This window comes from Aythya fuligula, chromosome 3 (assembly GCF_009819795.1).
Source record: "Aythya fuligula isolate bAytFul2 chromosome 3, bAytFul2.pri, whole genome shotgun sequence".
In the NCBI taxonomy this organism is placed as follows: Eukaryota; Metazoa; Chordata; class Aves; order Anseriformes; family Anatidae; genus Aythya; species Aythya fuligula.
In genome coordinates, this window is record NC_045561.1 from 38,160,508 (window position 1) to 38,185,255 (window position 24,748).

The 24,748-nt window shown below is 35.2% G+C and overlaps 1 protein-coding gene across 1 annotated transcript in view; it reads right to left on the minus strand.

Annotated features, from left to right (window-relative positions):
• CAMKMT (calmodulin-lysine N-methyltransferase) overlaps positions 1-24,748 on the minus strand; it is a 220,732-nt gene that overhangs the window by 181,308 nt on the left and 14,676 nt on the right. Inside the window, exon 3 of the mRNA XM_032184412.1 lies at positions 24,085-24,149. Coding sequence (XP_032040303.1) covers positions 24,085-24,149 — 65 coding nt within the window. The remainder of the gene's footprint in view (positions 1-24,084; positions 24,150-24,748) is intronic.

The following is a 24,748-nucleotide window of genomic DNA, read 5'->3' on the forward strand; positions in this document are numbered from 1 at the left end:
TGTATTATTTTATTAATATAAATACACTTCACCTAGTGAAAGCAGGTCTTACATAATATACAAGAGGCATCTTATTACATTGTGATAACTTTAAATAGAGTCTTTTGACTATGAAACTCATTTTTTCCACTTAAGTGGATATAAGCTACATGAACAATGAGAAACAACATCTTTTCAAGTGACCTTCTGGCGCTATTTAAAGAAATTATGCAAATATTTTCAGATCCAAGTGAAATAAAATAAATAGACTTGAGTATCAAAAAAAATGGAATAGATTATCTTGTTTCGCGGGACTTTGAAAGTGTTTGATAGCTGTATTTTTTTAATGAGTGCCCATTTAGAGTTGTGTTCTGGGCTGATACTCTTTTAGAAATGTGAGTGCTATCATCTTGTTATGGCTAGAATACATTCGTGATTCAGCACCATTGTTTCCAGTGGTTTCTGAAAAGCATTAAACTTGTGGCAGACTTAAAACTCCTACAGCAACAACAATTACTTGCAGTAACTTGGAACACTTTTTTCAATATATATATATATTTCACAATCAGCCAGCTGATTAAAAGAATAATTGAGGTGCTGTATTTCAGGTTAGTCTTTTGTTTGTTAAATGTTTAGCATTTTCCCAGGCTCTTAATAGCAGAATTCTTCTTCCCGTTGGCTCACACACAGGTTCATTGTTTCATGATGAATTCACCAAGAATTCACTTGACCCTTGCCTATTTTAGCCTAGCCAATGACAGATGCCAAGGGAAATTTCTTTGATTTAGCAGCTGTTAACAATCTGCTTTCCATTTTGTCTCCATGGTCTTCCAGTCATGGGCTAATGGTTTTGCCGTATCAACCACCTACCATTCTCAAGAATAAAGTAACTTTGCACATGATAAATTGATTATTATAATTAAAAAACAACTACTCCTTAAGAGTATCACTGAAGTGCCCAGTGCCACCAGAAGGCACAATTCCACTCCCAGCACTCCCTCAAAGGCCTCAGTGACAGGTATCTAAATAGGAGTGAGAGTATGGAAGCCTCAGCCAGAAAGCAACATCCTCAAATGCTGCCCAAAGTATTCTGCCACCTGCCTTGACCTAAACTTTCAGTGTTGTGTCCTGTATAACCCTTGCTGGTCATATTCTCTTACTCACTGAGCCTGGTGATAGGACAGAATGGTAATGAGAGTCTGGGGCAGTAGCACCTTCACCTTCTTCAGTAGAGCCATTTTAGATGGCTTACAGTGTTTGTGAAATCAGACACAAACTGTTTCAGAGTTTTATTCTTTTGCATGATCTGCACTGTGTGATCCTATGGTCCTAAAGTCTACAAGCCAGGTGCATTAATAAGCCACGTCCCATGTATCTGTTCTCAAGAGAGAAAGCAAAGCTTGAAAAACAGAGAGGAAAGAGAGAAGCACTATATATGATAAGATGTCTTTTCTTTGAGCACTGTAGGAAGGAAAAAAGACCACTTGGATGCAAGAATGCTTAAATACTGAAAGTGAAGGTACAGATAAATTTAAAATTTACCTTGAGGACAACAGCAGAAGACTTCGACAATAAAAACTGTTAAGACTATTTCTTACATATAAATAACACATTACTTGTGAACAGAATTCCAACTAAAACCTCCCCTATAAAGAAGGCATTTAAATATATTTTTAAAATTCAAAGTTAAGTAATATGATTATCCTGACCAAATATGACATTATCTTCAGCTAGAGAACCATACTAAATATTTTCCTAAAGGTCAATTTTTGCTAGCTGGTGTATTTGTTATTTAAAAAATTAACTCAACTTAATAAAAATACACAAGCAACTTAATCAGAAACTTTTTAAAAAGTAACCTTTAAAATATATTAGTGCATCAATAGCAATCCTATTAATTGAAGCATCATTTAAAAGTGTCAATGGCTCTTACAACACCAGTTGCAATCCCTTACTAATTTAACATTACAACTTCATTTCTTGTTCTAATCTCATCTAATTTACCCTTCTGATTTCCTTCCTTCTGGATATGCTAGCTTTGCCACCCAATGAGTTTATTTCACTAGTCATTCACTTTTAACAGTAAAACCAAACTATTTGAGGGGAATAATCTCCCTGCAAATCCAACACAGGATAAAGAGCTCTTATTTATCGAGCATTTTGTGCCTTGAATTGAAGCATTATTGCAAAGAGTGAGCAATAAACAAAAACACCTCAGGGGCCTGGGAGGAGCAATGTAACCAATTACATTTAATTAAATCAAAGGATGGGAGCCCTAGGGTTGAATGAGCTGAAGAACAAATTTGCATTAACACCTAGCAGCCAAACAAGTAGTTCTTGGTTTAGTCTGGAAGTACAATTGTTGCCATCTATTCTCTGCACTGAAGGGGGGCCATTAGCTAAATTCTTAGGAATTGTTTGTCCACTGATGAGGGGCTGCCTTCTCAACATTTCACCTCATCACACATGAAAATTGCCTACTAAAATAAACAGCTTCTTCTGAAACCTAACAAACAAACATTAGGACATGACTCACAAGTTTGCAATTCTGTAACACCTTTGTTCAGGGTCAACAAAGAGAACAATGCCAGGGCTCACACACCTGAGAGAACTGGAGACCCTGCAAGCCCGATTTGAAGGAGAACTGGGAAGAATTAACCTTAATCTGACCACAATGAATTGTATAAATTGAAACATACAGGATAATGATTACCTACAGCACTTGCAGAAGGGATGCAAACATTGAGCCTCTGGCATAATGAGAAGACTTCCTAACACCAAATAATTGCCAGTGCAACGCAGCCCAAGCCTTCCTTTCTACTGTTCAGAGGGTGAGGGGGAAAGATCATGGAAGTCTGCGAAGAGATGGAATGAATAAATAAGAGTATGAAATTGGTAGAGAAATTAAAAGCAATGAGATACAGAAATGCCTGAAGTCCGCAGGTCTGAATTTTCCAAACTCTGAGTCTGGTGGTGAAAAGAGGAGGAAAAGACTAAAAATGTTTAATCGGTTATAAACTATTTTTGCTAAAAAAAAGTTTACATGTAAAGAGGGCAATTTTTTGAAGGTGTCTAAGAGGCATTTGGTAGAGTAGCAATGGCCAGAATTCTTTTTGCTTTATTTTAAAACAATTTCAGAGATTTGTAAGAATAATAATTTCAAATAATTAGAGGTTTAAATGTATTGTCCCATACCTCATCCCAGATACAAAGTATACCTTAATCTACATCTTCCAAAACCAGAAATTAGTTTATCCATTTTAGGTTATACAACAAATCAAAAGGAATGTAATGGTTTCAAAACACTTTTCCCTAAATCTCAAGCTAAAAGGTTGAATTATTAAAATAACTTTTTAGGCAATCAGTGTTCATTGTGCCCTAAAACTGCAACAGCCAAGATTCTCATTTTGAAAAATACTGAACGTGCTTACATAATATTTTCTTAGCTCTTGTTCCTTTAATATTAAGATGGAGAGTACAGAGAACAATAAAAGACATTTGTAGAAGTCCACGTGCTTTTTGAGTAGTGTTCCCTCTTGACCTATTAATTTTCTTGCTTTGGAAGAAATTAAACTGCAGTCTTACTCTGCAAAGTGACCATATGAAACATAATTTTATTCTCACCATACAAACATGCTGCCTTTATTTACTCATAGCTACATTTGGCTCTCATAATGACAAATAAAAATAGGTTTTGCTGCCCTTTTATATGTTGTTAGACCCAAAAAGCTGAGAGATCTAATAGCTTGCTTTTAAGAACATGAGAAGTAAGCTAAACTTTTCATCTCATTAACCAAGCTAGCATCCAGCCTGAAGTAAATCAGAAAACCCTTTGTTTCAGAACAAACATCTATTACGGATGTGCTTTCAGACTACACCTACTTTAGTCTAACCAATTCAACCACTGAAGTGTTTCCTCCCTATTCTGGATATGTATTGCCACCTTCTTAATGTCAGAGCTTTTGATAATGAGAATATATGCAGTGTTGGATAGGTTTGTTGAACAAATTTAAAAAAAAATAAATTGTTTCAGGGTGGGCTAGTTTTTGCATTACACCAAGTAAATGATCAGTATCAAAAGCTTTAGAGCCAAAAGAAGGCATAGCAGTGGCAATAGATGATCAAGCATAGACTAGACAAGACTACCTCCTTCAATCAGCAGCTGCTAGATCAACACAGGATATGGTGGAACAACACCTGTAAGCATCTAGTTCATCATTTACAGGCTCCTTAACTTGGACATGTTTCTCAAAGGATGAGAAGTCAGCTATCTCAAAGCAGAAGTTAACTGAGTAGCCAAGTGTTACTCCTTTATGGAGGCTGTTTTCCCTGTTTTGTTTTAGAATGTACTCAACTAACAAATTTTAAATCCACATCAAGACAAAGAATATATTCTAGTTTCATGTGTAGAGACCTCACCTTCTTTAATTTACATTCCTTGAAAGAAAGAAAAGAAAGAAAAGAAAGAAAAGAAAGAAAAGAAAAAGAAAGAAAAGAAAGAAAAGAAAGAAAAGGAAACAAACGCTCCTGCTCTAAATACATACTTGCACCTTTATGGGTACTTTATGGATAAACTGCTCCAGACCTCACTGTTTCTGCTCTCCATCTCAAAGTAGCCACAAAGATCTACATTTCCCAACTCATGGCTATGAGCCCTGCCACAAGGGTAAGGGGAGGTGGACTAAGAGTTGTATAAAAGCAACTATGGGAGGGTGGAGGCAATAGGGCAACAAGATAGGGAGTTCTCAAATAAAATCCTCTAGGCTACATTTCACTTATATCTGACACTTTGTTTAAATACAAAGATCAAACAACACAGGGTACGCATTAAAATAGTTTTTGTTTTGTTGTTTTTAAACCATGGATGGCATGTTAATCAGAATGAATGCTGCTGGGTTATGCCAACTTCACTTCTAAATGAAACCATGCAATATAAGAACCTGTTAAATTACCAATCACTTCTGGGCATTGAGAAGTTTGACGTGGAGCCTGCTGCAGCCATCCACTGCTGTCTGTATAGCGGATGAAGAATGTTCAGCATTGAAACTTCAGAATTTTCTAGACATAGAAAACACTGCTGTGCAACAAAGTCTCCATGCATACACATGACAGTGAGCACATTTTCTGGTTGACTACAGTGCATTGTCTCTGAACAGGGCTCTGGTTCAGCTAAGAAAATATGAGGTACTCCTTCTAGACCAAAGGAATGAAAGCAGAATAGCAAAGTAGAGAGAAGTGCAGAAGAAATGGTGTGGGAAGCGATTGCAGGAAGAAGAAATGGTGGAAGAAAAAAAGAAATTGGTATGCGGTCTACATGAAAAAACTAGAACGAACCTCAAATATGAGGCATCAGTCTTAATTCACTCTCAGCACTACTCTGTCATGTAAACCACAGAACAAGAAGTCCTCACAGTAGTCAATCTCATGATGCAATAGCTCCAGGAATTCAGAGAACAGAACATATACACACCAACTACCACTCTAAATACTTATTTTCTCACAAGATCTAAGAGGAATCACACTGTGACATAACATTCCAGATGGACGCAGTGATTAACTTACCTGCTGATGAGCAATACAAATTCAAAGTGCATCCTGAACCCCTGTATATTACAGAGCTACTGCTAGCAGCACAATTAAGGTTTTACATTAGTCCAGACACAAGGCAGGGAGAGGTGATGTCAAGACTGTTTCCAAAGGATCGCTAACTACTCTTGAAGATCTGCTATAAATCGCATTTTTTTGGGGGGGGAAACAAGCAAACAAATAACAACAACAAAAAAAAACACGTTACATTTGAAGTGCGTGCTTGAAAAGATAGATTAGTTTTACAGTTTGAAATGTTACTCCTATTTATCTTCTTTGAAAAAATATTACTTGATTTAGTGGTTTAATTTAGTTTTGGTTTCCATTTATTAAAAATATATTTTTTTGAAAAGTATATATGAAGGTGGAGTATACTGTTTTGGAGGTCAACCAACTTCTCATTTTTAGTGACAGCATTCTGTGTTCCTGTCTATATATTATTAATCCCATACGATTTTCAAATCTGTTGTGCTCAAATATTCTCAAAAAAACCACAATTTTTTCAATTTGATTCATTATGTCCCTTTTTATATGCTTCTGTTTACCTCAGTACAAAACTGAAATGTGCTGTGTAATTATGTGTTCGCTTCATCATTCTAATTAAATTATTAATTATCTCAGTGTCCTTTAAACGAGATTCATAGCAGTAACATAAGTAACATAGAAACATATTTTACACAGAGCATGAGGCAAAAATCTGATATCCCACTCTGCAAAATATGGGTAGAACGAAAAAATAATTAAAATGTTCCACTTCAAACCTTTTTGTACTGGTATTCAGCTATGTCTACCCCAGCATGTTTCATGCCCCACTCTAAATTTACTTTTTTCTGATTTAAACACATAAACAGTTCAATTTCAAAATAATACACAGATCTTGAATTAAGTGAATATAAGTCTTCTGTCTTTAGTCATGGTGATAGTAAATGATGACAAAATAAACTAAAGGACTTTAATTAAGAATAACTAAAAAAAAGTCCATTTAAAAAGATGTTAATTAACCCTGCAGGGTACATGCAGGATTTGAAATGAGTCAAAACAATGTCCAGCTTAATGCTAAGAACTTATAAAATGAGCTATCAGGGCCTATTAGTGCATTGTAATGGCTTAGATACTTGAAGAAGTGACCCTAAAATCTCTATTCTGACCCAACTTTCAGAAATGGGGCAGAAGATTGACCTTCACACAATATAATCAGCAAAGGATCTAAAAAATGTATCTCTCTGTTATGTGAAACCACAGTTTTATTTACTCAGGCATGTTCACTTAGGAGTTAAGGTCCACTCAAGCATCATTTCAGGGTTAAAGGTTATAGTATAAAGCCATTATGTTTTCAAGCAGAGTAGCATGCTACCATTTGTCTTGCAGTAATATCACAATCAGATGTTACCTTTGTAGCTTGGCCCAGCGGTGAGTTTAAGACCCCAGCATACACATTGTAAAATAGATTCATACTTTCTATAAGACACATTCAAACTGCAGTTGCTAAACTTTACATTGGTGTGTATTTTGTCTAAGCTTTTATCTAGACACACTGGTAAACATTTATGATCTCTGATCTGATCTGTTTATATAATAATTAGGTGGATTCAAAGTCAGTATACCGTTAATGTTTCAAGTATTAATAGGAAAAAAAATCAATACTTAAGCTTCCAGGTTCAGTTTCACAATGGAGTCGGTGTCTTTGTCTCAGAAAAATTCAGAGTAACTTTAAGAGGAGGTACAACCGGGACAATCAGGATTTCTAAACTTCTCATTCAACAATGATTTAGAATTCCTTGCTACTGTTTACCAGTTCCTAATGTTCATTACATGCCTATTCCAAATTAAGAACATTCCTTCACCAAGAGATTACTAATTTATGGCTCTGTACAACAATAACACCTCAGTTTGATCACAACAGAATCAGTGTTTGTAAAACTTTACTTGCAACAACAAACAAAAAAGATTGTTAAACTGATGATATTTATGCTAGACACAATAAATCAGAAAATGCCTACACTGTCAGCAGCAGATGCTGAATGTGCTAACCAGGTGTTTTTAAATAATTCATGCCTCAGAGAGATGACAAAGGCTGTACATAGATTTAATTTCTCAAGAGCAATACATAAACTTTGCATGCTTTGAAGTTAGCTGGGTATTGAGGAAAACAAACAATAACACTACTTGCTGCTGCTCTTTGATTTTTATATTAATGAGTCAAAATTTAGAAGAGCAACAAATATACTTTTTTAAAACAGTAAGCTTTTTGTAACTTTATAACAGGTAAAAAAAAATAGGTGCTTCCTATAAAAAAAAAAAATCTTGATTTTATGTATTCTTTGAACTGATGCAGATCCCTGCATCTCCCCCCACCTGCGTTATTACTATGTGTAATTTGGCCACGACACACTAGCGATTTCTATCAAAATATAAATATATATATTTTAAAACATAATAGCATTATGAATCATAGTATGATTCAGAGTGTGTTAGACATACATATGCAAATGCAGAATACTTTCAAAAAATATTATTTCTGGGTACATTTTCTGCAAAAGGCATGCCAGTGCTGTCCTAGCAAGTGCTACTTCAAGACATTGGGGATCCTTGCTTTTGTGATCTGGTGCCTGTGCATGCAATTGTTGTATAGCACATTTGTAAACAAAATTACAACAAGCATTTCCATTAAAGTAATATCTAGTTTGCAAAGTAAAATACTTGACTCAACAAATGCCAAAATTATTTAGAAAATGCCACTATGAGCTTAGCACAGCTCTCATGCATGTAAGCCTTATGAAGCAGTATGCAATTAAATATCACCATATACTATACCTAACACATGCCCACTGCCTCCTTTTAGTTCACAGTACTAAAGGCCAGTGTTCATGTAATAATAAAATAATCAATATTTATACTTTAGTTAAACATAGCCCCATTCCTTATTTTCTGAATTCACCATTTAAGAGAGGAAGCTTCTCCAGCATTTGGCTTGAAAGCCCTACGCAGACTACTAGAATTCATTGTCTGCTTTTCAGCACCTCACTCACTTTGAAAGGTATCCAACCAGCAACCTCTAACAGAGTAACTCCTCCAGTCCTTGCTATGTGCCTTATGACCCAGTGTTGTAGTCCCTGGGAGAAGACAGAAGTCAGAAAGAGACAGTTCTTTATGTGAGGCCCTAAAGCACAGACAGAGGAAAGTGTAACTAACTGAGCATCCAAAACACTCAGAACTTCAATTTTCTGAGTGTTTTACAATTTTGCTTTAGCTGTTGAAATCACCATTTCAGCTGTGACTAGCTTCTGGGGACCAGATCCTGGGCTTTCTGAAGACAGTAAGATACTAAGCCACCATCCCAAAGCACACTGTAGTAAGCTGAGGAAGAGAATCTGCATGCCAAGCAGCAATGCACTGCAGTAATGCAAAATCCCAGTTTACACAGGCAACCCTAAACTAACAGCACATTTTTGTAGTGCCAAGGACTCAAAGCTAAAAATTATTTAACATACTTCCATGGGTATTTTTTGAGCTAAGAAACAAGCATCAAATATGCCATCAGCTGGAATATCAGCTTGTACATAGGTGATTAGCAGGATTGCAACTTTTACGCTAAGACATTTTATGCTTAAGTAAATATAGCAAATAAAAATGTCGCTACAGTCTACATGTAGTAGCAGATAAAAAGAATAGAAGACGTATTTTACCTGTGCAGTCACAGGAAGGCAATGCATGGAGAGATATCTGGAAATGCAGTTCTATTGCTGTCATTATGGGAAACAATTTCTGGTGCACCTGGCACTCCCTCCCAGTCCTCTTCAACATGAGCTAGTACAGCCTCCTTTCTACCTTTGACTCCTTGTCTTGGCCCAGTTATTCTTATCATGCAAACCTGTCTGCATTCACTGTCATTTCATCACAAATTCTTGTCTGGCCAGTCTGTTTTCTCTCTCCACCCCACACACCTCTTGTTTTATGACACCCTCCTGACTGGTCCTACTGTCTGTCCCACTCCATCCTCTGATCACCTGGTCAAGATGATCAGAAAGCAACATGGATCCTTTCCCCATACTTAGGCTATGAAGCCTAAATTTTCAACTTGCGGTAAAAAAAGGAACAATTTAAAGATTAAGAGCAAACATCATAGCAGTACCTACCACCATGTTTAATGTTAGATATTTAATATGAATGAAGTTTATATATATAATATATATATAAAGTATATAAATTATAAATTTATATATATATTTATATAATTTATACAATATTTATATAATTTATATTTATATATAAATTAAATTTATATATAAATATAAATTATTATATAAATGCCTTAAGTATTCCTTTTTGGAACAGTACATTCAGAGTATCAAGTAATTAATTTGTTGTGTTTTTTGCTTCTATGTTATCCAGCGTTCAATTCCCAATTTAAAAAGAAGAAAGTTTCCTGCTCATTTCTACACCAAGTTGCAATTATTGTGCTCCTTATTATTCAGCACTGAAAACATTTCAATAGTTACAAGATTCTCATCTCTTTCAGATTAAAATATTTTTTGTGCTTTTTTTTTTTTTTTTAAAACCAATTTTAGGGAGAAGACAATGTTTCTTATTCATTTGACAAGACCTGCCGAAGACAATGAGATTCTTTGTATTACCATGGCAAGTCAAATTTGACTTGTACTAAAAACAATTGGAAAAATATGACAGTAATTCAAGAGCTGACAATGCTTTCAAACATTTGGGGAAAGATGGCACATTGCAGTTGTAGTTTCATCATCTTACAATATTTATGTCACCAATAAGCTAGTTTCAGGAAGGTCAAAGTAAACTGTCAAGTAAAAGAAATCTTCAACAACATCTTAGTTTAAAAAAAAAAAAAAAAACACTTTAAAATCCCATTTTTCTTCTTTCATGTATATAATGTGAATATATATAATATGTTTAAATATATAGGTAATAATTATATGTGTACTAACGTGCAATAATTACACACACACACACACAAGGGCCTGGTCAATTAAACTGATTCTGTTAAAATCACAGGATAATCCCTTCTGAGCAGTATATGCATATTTCTCATATTTTGCTTACAGAATTAGAAACATTTTGCAATTACAAATCAAATCCCTATATATAAATGCTCAGTTTGTAAAATTATTTTAAAAGATAATTGAGCTTATTATTTACAGGAGTCTGCCTGTTCCTTTTTGACAGTTCACACTCACCCATCATAACACTTGTACTCTTTAAATGTCAGACAGACAACTCTGTTTATTCTAAATAATGCAAACAATTCATATCTGCAAACAGACTATTTTTATTGTTTCCTCTCATCATCAGTTTATTCTGATTCTAGTTCAGTTTTTCAGAATTATCCAGCATAACATCTTCACCTTCTCCCCTTCTGTTAGGATGTCACTTACCCTAACAAGCAGAAAAACGTGTCTGTGTATTTTAATGCCAAACGTTTACCATATCATTATCAGAAGAGCACACAGAGTCCTCAAAAGAAAAGACTACAGTAATTACAAGGAAATAAATTTTTAAAATAATGTGAGAATTTAAGACAGATTTAAAGTACTGACTTTTTTTTTTTTTAATATACATTAATTCTTATTGCCATTACTTTTGTCTGAGAAATAAAAATGTGAAGTATAGCTTCTGGAGATTAACAAGAGACATGCAACTGGCTGCTGTATTATGCGAAGATGTATATGATAAAGCATTTATATCAGTTAGAACACAGATTGCAAGGAGCAAAGTCTCAACGATAGCATGTTTCTAATTCTGGAACCAGACAGTTCAATGCGAATGGAAAAGATTTTTCTCTTTCACGGGAGCTTTGAAAATAATAAGAAATCTTCAACAGAAGTTTATCTAGCAAATAGCAGATCATATTTGGAGTCACATCCCTTGAAGCATATGATTCTTAGTGCATACCTTTTTTTTTTTTTTCCTTAAAATTATGATAAATTTAAAGATAGCATATTTTACTGTCCATCTAGAAACTAGAGTGGAGATCTTAGCATTTAATTGCCCAGCTTGTACAACCATTTCATTCCTGTGCATCATGTAATGTTTTGTTGGTTCTGCCACCTTTTGAGCATCTATGCAACTTTAAAAGGCAGCTTAAGGTCATTGGAAAATATTGCCTTTTCCTACTGCCACATTTAAATGCAGCTACTTTTATGCTGAGGCTTACACAGCAGCTCTCATTTTAAAACCCAACTTTTATACTAAGCCTGCTTCTTCATGAGAGAAGTCTCAAAATTCTATATATTAGAGTGTATAGAAAACACTGTAAACAGTGTTTTACCAAATCTAAATACAGATTTAAAAAGCGACAAATATTTTACACATACACACACACCAACCAAATACAAGCTCCACCTGGTAACCTTAGGCCTATATGTTTTTCAACCTTTTTCAAAGATTATTCTTAAACAAAAAACAGATGCATCAAAAACAGTCCTTCTTATCAGTTCTACCTCCTCACCCCATCCAGCTAAGGGTTATTTTATCTAAATAACTGATTTTTGGTTTTGACTCTTTATTCACAGGTAATTTTGTGAAAGTAATGCCTACTAATCTCTGCTGGCAGAGAGAAACATCAGAGTTCATAAACACTGGTAGCTCACTGCTGCTTAGTAAATAACTGCATTAGTCCAATTAAAAAAAAAAAAAAATCATACCTTAAAACAATCATATTCAAATAGTTTGTGAGGCAAACTAGAAGTAAAATATATACAACTTCCTCTGTTTTTCTACTTCTGCCTAGCAAATTATGTTAGAATCTGCTCAGACTCACCTGCCAGTAACTAAGCCTCTCCCACAGGAGATGTGCAGCTGTACACCTCTTCCTCATAGGGAATAAACACCAGTTAGCTTTTAACATAGAACAGAACATATAACTTTTAAAAGCAGATTTTGGTTGGGGACAAAATTACCAAATGAATTCTTAGTTGTAATAAAAAAAAAAAATAAATGTTTATCTGATTAAACTCATTTTAGCTGTCTTTAACCACACTAGCAAGAGGATATAACATTTTCTACTCTAGGAAAATATCAAAGTAAATAATAAATAAACCCACAATACCTCAAATCGGCACAATTTCAAAATTGGAAGCAAGACACAGAAAAGAAGTGCCTTGTATAGAAACTGCTTGGCTACATTGTGTTATATTATTAGCTTATTCCAATGTCTTAGCGTGACCCTACACCAGGGTGCTGATTTATAAAATGGCTTAGGAGCATACATAATACTTTTTAGGTGTGTGAATAGGGGAATTTAATCAAACTAGGTACGTGCTTACAGTTACACATGCATAAAGCTGCTGATTTTTACATTCTAATGGCACATTTACAGGCAGATAGCAGAATTTTTTTTCCTTTTACATTCTCTCAAATGAGTGAGATCATGAGCTGATTACCCTATTTGAGCCCCTGTAGGCAAGCACATAAAAGCTCTTAGCCAATTCCCTTTGCTAATTCAGGTCCCCTGGTCTCACCTACTTTCATGAAACCAACTGGTACGTGTTGTAACCAGTAGACTTTTGTCTAAAATCAAATAAACTCAACCTAAAATCTGCAGCTGCTATCTGTAAGGTTAAAATAAATAAATAAATAGAATCATAGAACATCCGAGTTGGAAGGATCCTACAAGTATCATTGAGTCCAACTCCTGGGTCCCCAAAGGACCATCCAAAAAAATCAGATCATTTGTCTGAGAGCAATGTCCAAATGCTTCTTGAACCCCATCAGGTTTGGTGCTGTGACCACTGCCCTGGGGAACCTGTTGCAGTGCTTGACCACCAGTGAAGAATCTTTTCCTGATACCCAGTCTGAGCCTCTCCTGTCGCAGCTTCAAGCCACTCCCTTGGGCCCCACCACTGCTCACCAGAGGGCAGGGATCAACATCTGCCTCTCCACTCCCCCTTGTGAGGAAGTTGTAGACACCCATGAGGTCTCCCCTCAGTCTCCTCTTCTCCAGGCTGAGCAATCCATGTGACTTCAGCCACTCCTCATATGTCTTCCCCTGTAGACCTTTTACCATTTTCTATCACCTTTGGATACTTTCTAACAGCTTTATATCTTTCTTATACCGTGGCACCCCAAACTGCAGGCAATACTTGAGGTGAGGCCACACCAGTGCAGAGAAGAGCAGGACAATCACCTCCCTTCACCAGCCAGCAATGCTGTGCCTGATGCACCTCAGGATACAGTAGGCCCTCCTGGCCACCAAGGCATGCTGCTGGCTCATGTTCAGCTTGCTGTCAAACAAAATACCTGGATCCCTTCCTGTGGGACTGCTCTCCAGCATCTCATCCCCCAGTCTGTCTGTATAACCAGGATTGCCCTTCCCAGGTGCAGAATCTGGCACTTGCTCTTGTTAAAGTTCATACTGTTGGTGATTGCCCTGCTCTCCCGTTTGTCCAGATCTCCCTGGAAGGCCTCATAAATAAAAAGATTCCTTCTGTACTTTTTGATGGACACATTTAGGCATCTAAATAAACACGAGGATTTAAGGCTGTGAATCCATCAGGTTAGAAAATTACGCTCCAAAGAGATGAAGAGTTAATGACAACTTTTGGTATGCCACCTGTGGCATTTAAGGTGAAAAGGATCTCCTGAAAAAGTAATACTGCGTGATTTGATGAAGAGCAATCAATAAACCTACAAGTGGGAGAGGTTAGAAGTCAGGTCTGCTGGTAGTACTCAGTTTACTACCACTGTAAGTTTTCTCGGTTCTGTCTCTCATTCCATTAACATTTGTGTAACAAATCTGGAGGCATATAGACATGAGCAAAGAGGCTTACTACTCGTTAAATGGATTGAATAGTTCGCATAGTGCAATATCCACCCTCTTCTGAGCTGATTTAAAACACACGAGAAGCACATAAATCAAGACAAAAAAATATGCCCTAAAGTATTGGAATTTGCTTACATCTAAAGCAAAACATAAAAAATGAAATTAAAAATAATATCTAGATAGTGAAATGCACGTTCAGCCAGCACTAGCATGGACTGAAATAGAGTAAATTTAATTCACATAGCACAGGTCACAGTTCAACAATAAACATCAATGGACAAGGAGTTAGCGTTAAAAGGTACATAAAGCTTAAATAAATCTCTTGTTTAGTTGTCAACCTGGCTGGCAGATTCCATTTCTCATATGCAAGAAACACAAACACATTTGAGTACCACCCTAACACATCCTGCATTAGTTTACATTCCATCACATTTATGGAAAGATGGGTAATAGAGAGCATTAAGGTATAGAGTGTTACGATCCCATTCCAATTTTTGCTACACTGCCAATCATATCAAAAAAATAAAACCAACAAATGTTACACATCTCAGTATAGCTTCTCCTTCAGAACTGGAATGCCAAAGATCTATAAGACAAAACTATGCATAGAAGCTTAGATAGAAAGCATCTGTAACACAAACGATTGAAACAATGGCTTTCAGGAAGTGAATGAAATCATAAGAAAGAAAATCAACAGGTGACTTTCAGCGTGGAAGACAATAACACATTCTATAATTACATATAAGGTGTCATTCAATTCATCCCCTCCCTCCTCTTCATAAAATCAAAAATTCTAAACCAATTTGTGTTTTTCATTCTTTTGTTGCATATTCCACATTAAAGTATAACAACAAAAAATAAATTACAAGATTCATTAAAATTACAATTAAGACGTTAAATAATAAGCATTCACCAAAGATAAAAGGCTTCAATATAGGGCAGAAGCAGGAGATGTCTTACATCAAAATTTTAGAAAGCCTTTTGACAATTTCTTGTGGAATAAATAAATAAATAAATAAATTTTTGTTAAGCAGAGCTGATTGAGAAAGCTGACTCTACTTTAGAAAATAATTCCCAACACTTTACTTTAGAAGTCAGTGATTTTATCAAGTGGAGATTACATAAATGTCTATACTAGGTTGTGCTCTTTCTAGGCAATGGAAGAAATATGCTTATTAAATTAGCAATCTATCAACTTAGGAAGTCCAGTATGCTTATCAGGCTTCAGAGGATAAAAAATAATGAATTAGAATAAGTCTGGAAACAAAATAAAAAATTTAAGGGAATAAGTACCAGTTATTGCACTCAGGTAAGAACCATCAGCTATATAAACACACAACTGGGAATAACTGATCCCTTTTGGGGAGAATCAGGATCTTACAGCAGGTCAAAAGCTCAACAAGAGTCAAAGTCCTGCTGGTTTAAAAGAGGAAAACACAATATTGGGATTACAGGCTGTAAAACACAAAATCACCTGCTTTACTTAGCATTATGAAGGTCTCAGCTGGACTGTTGCACCCAGTTTTGACAAATACTCTTCAAGAAAGATACAAAACAGATGTTTAGATTGTAAAGAAAAGTCGGAATATAGCAAAAAAATGCAGCTCAGGAAAAAAATGACAGCATTTGGATTGCGTAATGTCAGAAAGGGAAGATACAGGCAAGGGCACGTGATGACTTAAAATACCTAAAAAGCTATTACAAAAGAAAATTTCATAAACTACTTATTACACAGAGCCAATTAGCAAATATATATATATGTAATAATTTTATGCTTTAATAAAAAGATTACCTTAGATACTTGGAGATAGAGGAGATACTTTCTAACTGCAAGGAGAGTATATGTGAAATCTCCATCACTAGAACCAGTGTTCTGTTTCTTAATTTTATGGGACAGTCACCCACGTCTTTCATAGATCTATTGAAAAACACAAGGCTATTTCTGGCAATTAGTGCAAATATGCAGTAGTTCACATATTCCTCGTACATTTTCCATTTACCAAACTACTTGTATAAAGGGGCTCTTTTAATCCACCCAGTTTCCCAAAAATTAATTCTTTGGATTTCTGGAATAATGCCTGAAAATACTTTGAAAAACTATGAATTTTATTTAACCATACTGAGACTAAATAAGACTATTTAATTTGTCAAACTAAGTACATGAATAATAGTTATACACTGGATTTTCAACTGGTCACTGCTATGTAGATCAGTTTTCACTAGTTTTCACTTTTCAGTCAGAACCACTGTCAGAAAAAAAAAAAAAAAAAAATCAGATAGATGTGTTTTTCATCAAAGGTTTCAAATTCCAGAAACTTTGTATTCAAAATAGGTTTTTTTGAATGCAATTCTGTAAATCCACACTGAATTAAGGTGAAACATTTCACCCTAACCTTTTCAAAACAAGACACTGGAGTTCATGCATTTGAATGTGATTTTTTTTTTTCAATGAAATACAGTGCAACTGTTTACAAGTTATCTAAAAACAAACCTTGAAACCAAACAAAAAAAGGTGCAAGTTATTTATATCATTTCAGCTACATTTGTAGAGAACAAATGAAGAATAGGGACTGTCCTTGTCACCTCCATTCTACAGCCACCGATGAGTCTGTATCTCAATACAGAGAAGCGTCCAATCACCTGTGTAAGGAAGGTACATCAGCAACTTTGTGTGGTAACGTACAGTAGTTATCTACCCAAGGATGTACTCCAAACACAGCATGCCTTGAACATATTCTGCTCCTTGTGTCTGTAGTTTTGTGAACACCAGCACTGAAATCACGTCTAGAACATGTCAAGTAAAAGGACTGGTGAAAGCAAAAAGGATGTATACTAAGAAACGCCTATGTTCCAACCAAACCACAACAACCTACTGCACAGCAAGCTAAATGAAACCAATTTACAACTATTTATTTAAATAATGCTAAAATTTGAATTTTTAAAGAGTAAACTACAATGCATTAAAAGAGTATGTTTAATTATTAACATTGCACATCTAAAGAGATACTTACCATTGCTATCCTACTTTATCTCAATTAAAAATGTGATTAAGATAAGTTATCTAACATAAAAGTAAAACCCCTGAAATCAATTAAAATAATTCATACACTTCTCCTTCTACCAATCTAATTAAAGATGTTATAACCCATCTTCAACTTCTTTTAATTAATTTAAACTGAAAGATCCAACTTGTCATGATAATTCATTTAGCATACATGGAATACTTTCAAAATGCTTCAGATTACAGAAGGTCAACGCCAGCAAGTAAAGGCAGACTGTGCCAACAATTTTTCTAAAGACTAAGACAACAGCAAAAACCCATCTAAGACAAAATCAGGGTGCCAAGGCAGAAAACATTGCTCAGCAACACAGAAAAGCAACTGAGGTTTCCCTAATACATCCTTATTTTTTACCAAAAGGCTTTCATGGGAATATCCTGAGCAGGTGAACCAGTCATTATGAAAGATTCAAGTTGACCAAGGAAGAAACAGGGTACTCAGAAGAGCTCAGTGGGGCTTCTTCACCTCCTATTTCTCCAAGCTGCTTATATGCATAGGAACAGAGTGAGATGATGCTGGAATATGTTGTAGGGAAAAAAAAAAAAAAAAAGTATTTTTAAAAAAACAGATCCCTGGTGACAGTTCTGATTTTTCTTTTCTCAAATAGGCACCTCATACACAGAAGATTTTAATGACTGGGGAAAAGAAGAGGATTGCAGGACAGTACCTAAAACAGACAAATCATTGACATTCCAAACGGGAACAGTTTCGTAAAAATAACGCTGGTAGCAAGAGTAATTTAAAAGGTACCTGCTTCTCCCCATATACTTATTTTCTGCTCCATTCCATAGGCTTTATGCCAGTTATGTCAATGTGACTGCTTGGGATGATGCTGTAACCTGAACCAGTGAAGTGAATTGGATGGGGGATGGGAGGGAGGAAACAGCTGTTTTTTCTTAACCCTGATCATGAAATGTTTTATTTAAAAGGAAGCAGCATAGTGAATAGTAAATTGTAGGTATCATAAATACAATATTTCATTCAAAACGACATGTATCGTTGCTATCCAAACCTTCTTCCAGTCAATTTATTTTTTGCTGAAGACTTTTTCAAGAGGGTGTGAGATTCTGACATGGTAAACAATATCAAACTGCCACACAGATGGAACGAGAGAAGACTCAGAAGACGAGTGGCAGTATCTCGAGGTGAGAATATCTAGTGAGGCATAGAGAGGCAGGAAGCATATCCAAGTCAGTATGCTTTTCACCACAGAAAACAAGAAGTTTCCTCTTGGGAAGGAAGAGAAAAAAAAAAAAAAAAAAAACACCACACACACAGAAAGAAAATTTCCATAGCAGCACCTGAAAAATGCATTCTGCTCCCTTGTTAAGTCTAAGTAATGTTACATGAAATACAGGAGCACCTCTACTGTGATAGAAGATGCCATCCTATGCTTTTCCCTAGGTAGCTTGATGGCATCTTTCCTTCCAGGCATGATAAATCAGTAGCTGCCAGAATATCTCCATAGAGGAGTTCAAATATCTTTGAGTTACCCTGTGAGAGCTGCAAAGACACAAGTAAGTCTCTGAACACATTCTCATACACTGCTGCTGGGAAACACAACACCCTTTATTGCTAGATATTTGAGAAGAAAGAAGGAAAAAATCTTTGTTTAAAAGAGTTTTTTAGTTAGATAAAAGTTTTGTGAACAAGAAGTTACACAGCATTTTTAATTAAACATAGCTTTAAAATGAATATGACCTGAAAGAAAGGAAAAAAAAAAAAAAAGAAAAGAAAACTAGAATGAGAAAATTCATTTTGTTCAATGTTTCCCTGAGATTTATTTTAAAAAAGGGGACTTAAAATTAAAATCTTTTTTCCTTCTTATTTTCTTGAAAAATATGCTATGTAGGGACAGAACTATTCTCCAATTTAGACAGCATGTTCAAAAATCCAAATTCCTCCAACATAAACCTTTTTCTTTCTGAAACTGAAATTTCTAAATGTAAAGCTAGTACAAACAAAAACAGTTCAGAAGATGGTGAGTAGGTGTTTTGTAATAAAAGCTATATCCAGGCACTGTTTTCAGCAAACTGCAACATGTTCCTGAAGAAAAATACTTTTTTTTTTTTTAATTTTAAAAAAGTGAATATATAAGTCTATATTTTTTCTTGATTTCATATCGTCTGCCTGGCGTTCCTGCATATACAGAGGCAAGAGAATTTAAATCTATTCTGTTCCCATCCCCCCAAAATTGAGAGCTTGTCTTCACAGGATCTATTTGATCAGGAACAGCAACTTTGGAATAAGTATTGGGGTAGCTCTGTAACTGCAGCACCCTCTGCTGCTTTTTTAGTTCCAAAACATGTAAGTCTACACTCCACTAAGTAGAAAATGAAATGAGTATGTATTGAACATGTTTCTTGCAATGGTTACATTATTAACTAATGCTATGTGTAGTTTATAAGAATATTTTTTTTACTATTCCAAATGGTATAAAATTGCAAGTGTATATATACTACATGAGCACTCTGGAATATCTTGTTTCTGGGTTGACATCAGGTAGATACTAGACAAAAACTCCAAACTATGTTTTATTTCACTGCTTAAAATTCTGCTTTACGGTCATTGTAGCTTTCTCAGACTTGTGGCAATTAGTAAAGAGGATTGTATTTTGACCCTTGATCATTTCACTTATAGCCTCTCAAATTACGTGTATAATTATACGAACATTTCTCCCACTAGAAAAAGACAGGGGAAAGTGATAATTGACAACAGCTCATTCTTGCAGAATTTCCTTTGCCTTTTGGACAGTCATTTGCAGAAGAGATTTTCTGCAAGGATGAGCATGGTATGTGGCTCCCCAAGCCAGCTGATGCTATCCCACAATGTCACCACTGAGCCTTCTGCTTGGGATCCATCAGTTCTTTTGAAGGAGTGTCTTATGACTAGAGATGGTCTCAGGATGTACCATTTTTTTAACAGATGGCATACTGTTGTCTAAAATGAACACACCAATCTCTTCCTCTGTCCTTGCCTTCTTTTCCTTGCTTCCTGTTCATGCACAGAATTAAAGCTGAATGAAGTGCATTTAGCATTGCATCCTGTCTGTGTGGAGAATTCATTCAGCGTTTTCATGTGCAAACTGCTCTCTCACAAAAGATGAGCAGAAAAGATACCCAAAATTTTCACATGTTGTTTGGAAAAGTGATTTGTAGCATGAATTTTTATTCATGGCAGAATTCCTACAATGAAAAGGCATCACTGGAAATATTTTTGAAAAAGACAGAATGTAAGGATACCAAGTTTGAACAACTTTGTGCAGAGGCAATTTCTGGAGTTAACACTTTGGAGACTCATAATACACCATTTACAGCTACTGCAGTTGGCTGCATTTTTGCCCTGAAGTCTTACTGGTGTAAGGCAGCACTGTCAGAAAGCAGTCACAAATACTCCTCAAAAGCTGCTTATTGATATTTTATATAATGCTGCCAGCTAGTGGCACATCTGGTACTGAGTTTGTGTGTACTGGGAGTGTAGAGAAAGTGGTATTGACTAGAATTTGCTCTACCACTCTTCTTTTGATAGGGTATGGTGATGTGGCCATAGGTAGAAAGATCAAAAAAAAAAACCAAAATTTTAATACAACGTCCTTGGTTATTTGAAACAAATGATTTTGGTTTCAAATGTTGAAATAAGAATCATGTTTCAGTTTTTAGAAAATCTAATCTGTTTAACACAATTATTTAATGATCTAGGTTAGAGGTTTGCTAGAGGTTACTCTAGCAAAACATTATCTAGTACAGTAGCCAAAGCAAATATGCAAAACACTAAAATATTTAACTATTTTCTGATAACTCGGTCCAAATCATTTAAGTGAAGTTTAGTGCCCAGTAAGTTATGACTACGCAGGGTACCCTAAAAGAACATTAAAGTTTGTAATTACTCGATAGGTCCTCTCACAGAGACACTGTTGATAGAACTGATAACATGCTCAGTACTGGATAGCTCCATTAGTACTAGGTGTTAGAAGATATGATTTAATAATGTTAAATGTAAAAAAAAAAAAAAATGATTTTTTTTTAGGGTATACTGTCATATGATAAAATAAAATTTGTAAATAACACTATAGCACTTTAAAAAATATATCAACCTAGCTTTAGAAATATAAGAATTGTAGTTACTCTTAGAGATAAAAGGACAAATTCAATCAGGTACGATCCAAATTAAACAGCTCAGTAACTCATGAGTGGGAACTTTACTATGATGGTATGATATACACAGCAGTTCTGGCTTGAACACTGGGCACCTTTACTCCATAAAGGCAGTAGCAAGGAAGTATGATTAGTATACTCCAAGCCAGTATGCTGTCAAAATGCTGTCAGAAGATAACTATTTTAGTTACCCTAATAGAGTGTAATCAAAAGTGCTCAGTAAAACAGGCATAAATCAGTAATATGCACATCAATACAGAGTCACAGACATTTAAAAACAGGGAAGCAGTGAATTTTAAAATGACTTTGCAAACACTGCCTATAATAGCACAGCATGAACTCTCAAAGCAATACCAAATCCAAAGGGACAAATGTGAATCTTTGTGTATACAGAGAAACAGTAAGGAGAACTACAAATGTCATATTACTTCTGTGTTAGACTGGTGTTGTGCCTATTAGAGTAGTAAGTCCTGTTCTACTATCTGCAATCAATAAGCAAGTAGCTGAAATACTGGAAAAGGTTAATAGAAGAGCCGACAGCACGTCTAACAACAAAAAAGCATATCAAACTTTAGCACAGCAATTTATTTGTGTTATCAAAGAACTTTGTATAGATTGATCACAATCTAAGTACTTACACAAAGAACAAAGATTAAGAAAGCACATTACGGTGTTTAACAAAGTACAATATCTTGTTCCAGTATGTGGGTGTTAATGTTAAAGCACTTTTGACATTAAAAAAATAGGATTTTCTCTGCTGTTCGAACTAAACACTTGAGTATTTAATGAACAATAGTATTTTTTCTTTCCTCTCATTGCCCCTTCACTGTCAAGATTGGACTTTTTTTTCTTATTTTTCTTGTTGTTTTTTTTTTTTTTTTAAATTGGGTAAAGCTTAAGAATAAATGTAAATGGTTACAAAAGTCTCTCTAGCATCCTATTCAGAGAATCTACATCAAATCTCTTCAAATGCCTCCTGTAATTTAAGCAAAGCATTTTCTTTCAGATCCTAAATGTCTTAAATTTAAATATTTTCATTATCTACCTCATGATGCCTACACCTATACCTGATGTCAGTCATAATTAGAAATGTGAATTTTCTTTCTCAGCCCTATTCATTTGGGATTTTAGTATATTACTTACATAAATTTTTCATTCCAAAATCAGACAAAAGCATCCCTGTTTGGCAACAGTGAAAGAATGTATCCAAACACATTTTGTGGCAGAACCCTGCAACTACCTCCAATGTTGAGAGCTGAATGGAAGCTAGCAAATTTTAAAAGGAGAGCACATGATTTATGAATAATTTTTTTTCCTTTGGAAGACAAAAGTTTCTTCAATAAATTGACCTTTTTCCTAATGAAAAGCCCATGTTTATTGAAACAGCTTTGGAATACAAAGACTGGAGTTTTGAGATGAAATACTCGTATTTCTGGACAGTTTTGATCTTATACCTTTGACAGGGATGAAGAGATAACTGCACTTTTCTTGAATAATTGGCAACCATAGAGACACACCCCAAGCTCCGCCCCCCCCCCCCCCCCGGTTTAATCCGCAAGCTTGCTTGTTTGAAAACAACCAACCCTTCCTAAGAAATAAGGCAGAAATTACCAAATAAAAATTCAATGTATATCTGTGAATGTAAATTATATTTACATTAATTATACATAATTAATCACTACAAAAAATAGTTACTTATTTTAGCTTGGCTTCTTTCTTGTGATCTACCATAATTTTATAATTAAAGTCCATTAACAGCATAGAACACTTTATTAATAAGTATACTGAAGCAGAGCCATGCTGGATCAGACTCTGAAGGTCCACTTAAGGCTCATCTTGTCTAAGATTAATGTGGTCAGTAGCTGATGCTTAGAAAAGAGCGCAAGATCAGGACAAACATATCATCCTACTGCCCCATTAATTCTCCTACTGTCCAGCAATTTCTGAACCGTAACTGATGCCTTTACACTCAATAGCCACAGGGAATTTTTCTTCCACAATTTTTCTCCTCTGCTTTTAGAACCCATGCGATATACTAGGAGCCAAAACGTTCTGTGGGGAGGAATTTCAGAACTTGATTAGGTGCTTTCTTTTGTTTTTCTGTCTGCCCTCTGTAAGCCAGAAGTATCATTGTATGTTTCCCGTGCTCTCACAGCGTTCCTCAGATAACCACTGCTGGCCATTGGCCAAGACAAATCAACGGGCTAAACTAATTTTTTGTCCAACCCGGTTCAGCTGCTCTGATGCACTGAACTCCAGTCAGTGAACTTCCCACTGCAGTCACAGGACCAAAAACAACATACACTGGGAAGATTTAAGGGTGTATGCACACAAACAACTGTGCTATATAAAACAATGCAAAGTGCTTAGGTAGGTAGTAGATGTGTGTATCTGGTCATGGTAAGGCTGTTTCTCAGGTAAATGAAATGGTTGCTGATGGCTCATACAGTAATAATTTGTATTAGTACAGTTAGGCTTCTGTCAACATTGTACTGTATTTAAATAAACAATGACTTACAGACATTCCCTGTGTTGTCAAAGCTTGTAAGAACATCTTTAACATTTTGGAGTCCATCGTGAAATCTAGAAGAAAACAGAAACAGTGACTTACCAACATATAAACAATCAAAAAAACAAAACAAACAAACAAACACAAAAATTTTCATAAAAAAAGGTTCACTGCACATGTCCATTTCTCACAAATGACTTTCACAGACAACAAACAGGTACTACTGCAGCCACGTGGGGCACAACAGGGAGGCAATCAGTAGTCTTCAAAGTTCCACCACAGTCATTCATGAACTATGAAAATGTTTCTCCAAAACTAATCTTTATCAAAATTAAAATATATCCAAACAGCATCAGTTTTGACATAGTTGTGGAAACCACATATAGGAAAGGAAGAATTTTGGTAATGAGATTTCTTTGAAGAGGAAAAACAAAAGAATATTTTTGAACAGCAGCAGTACGCACATTCCTATTTTCTTCCACAAAAGTCAAGAACATTTCATTTAATTATGTGAACAATAAAAATGGTTAATGTGTTCAGTGAATTGCATTCTCTTTGGTTTTATATTTGTATAATTAAAGTAAAATATTCAAAACTGAGGAAATTAAATTATCGCATTATTATGAAATCATATTGTTATGATCTTCACATATCACCTTCAAATTTTAGCACA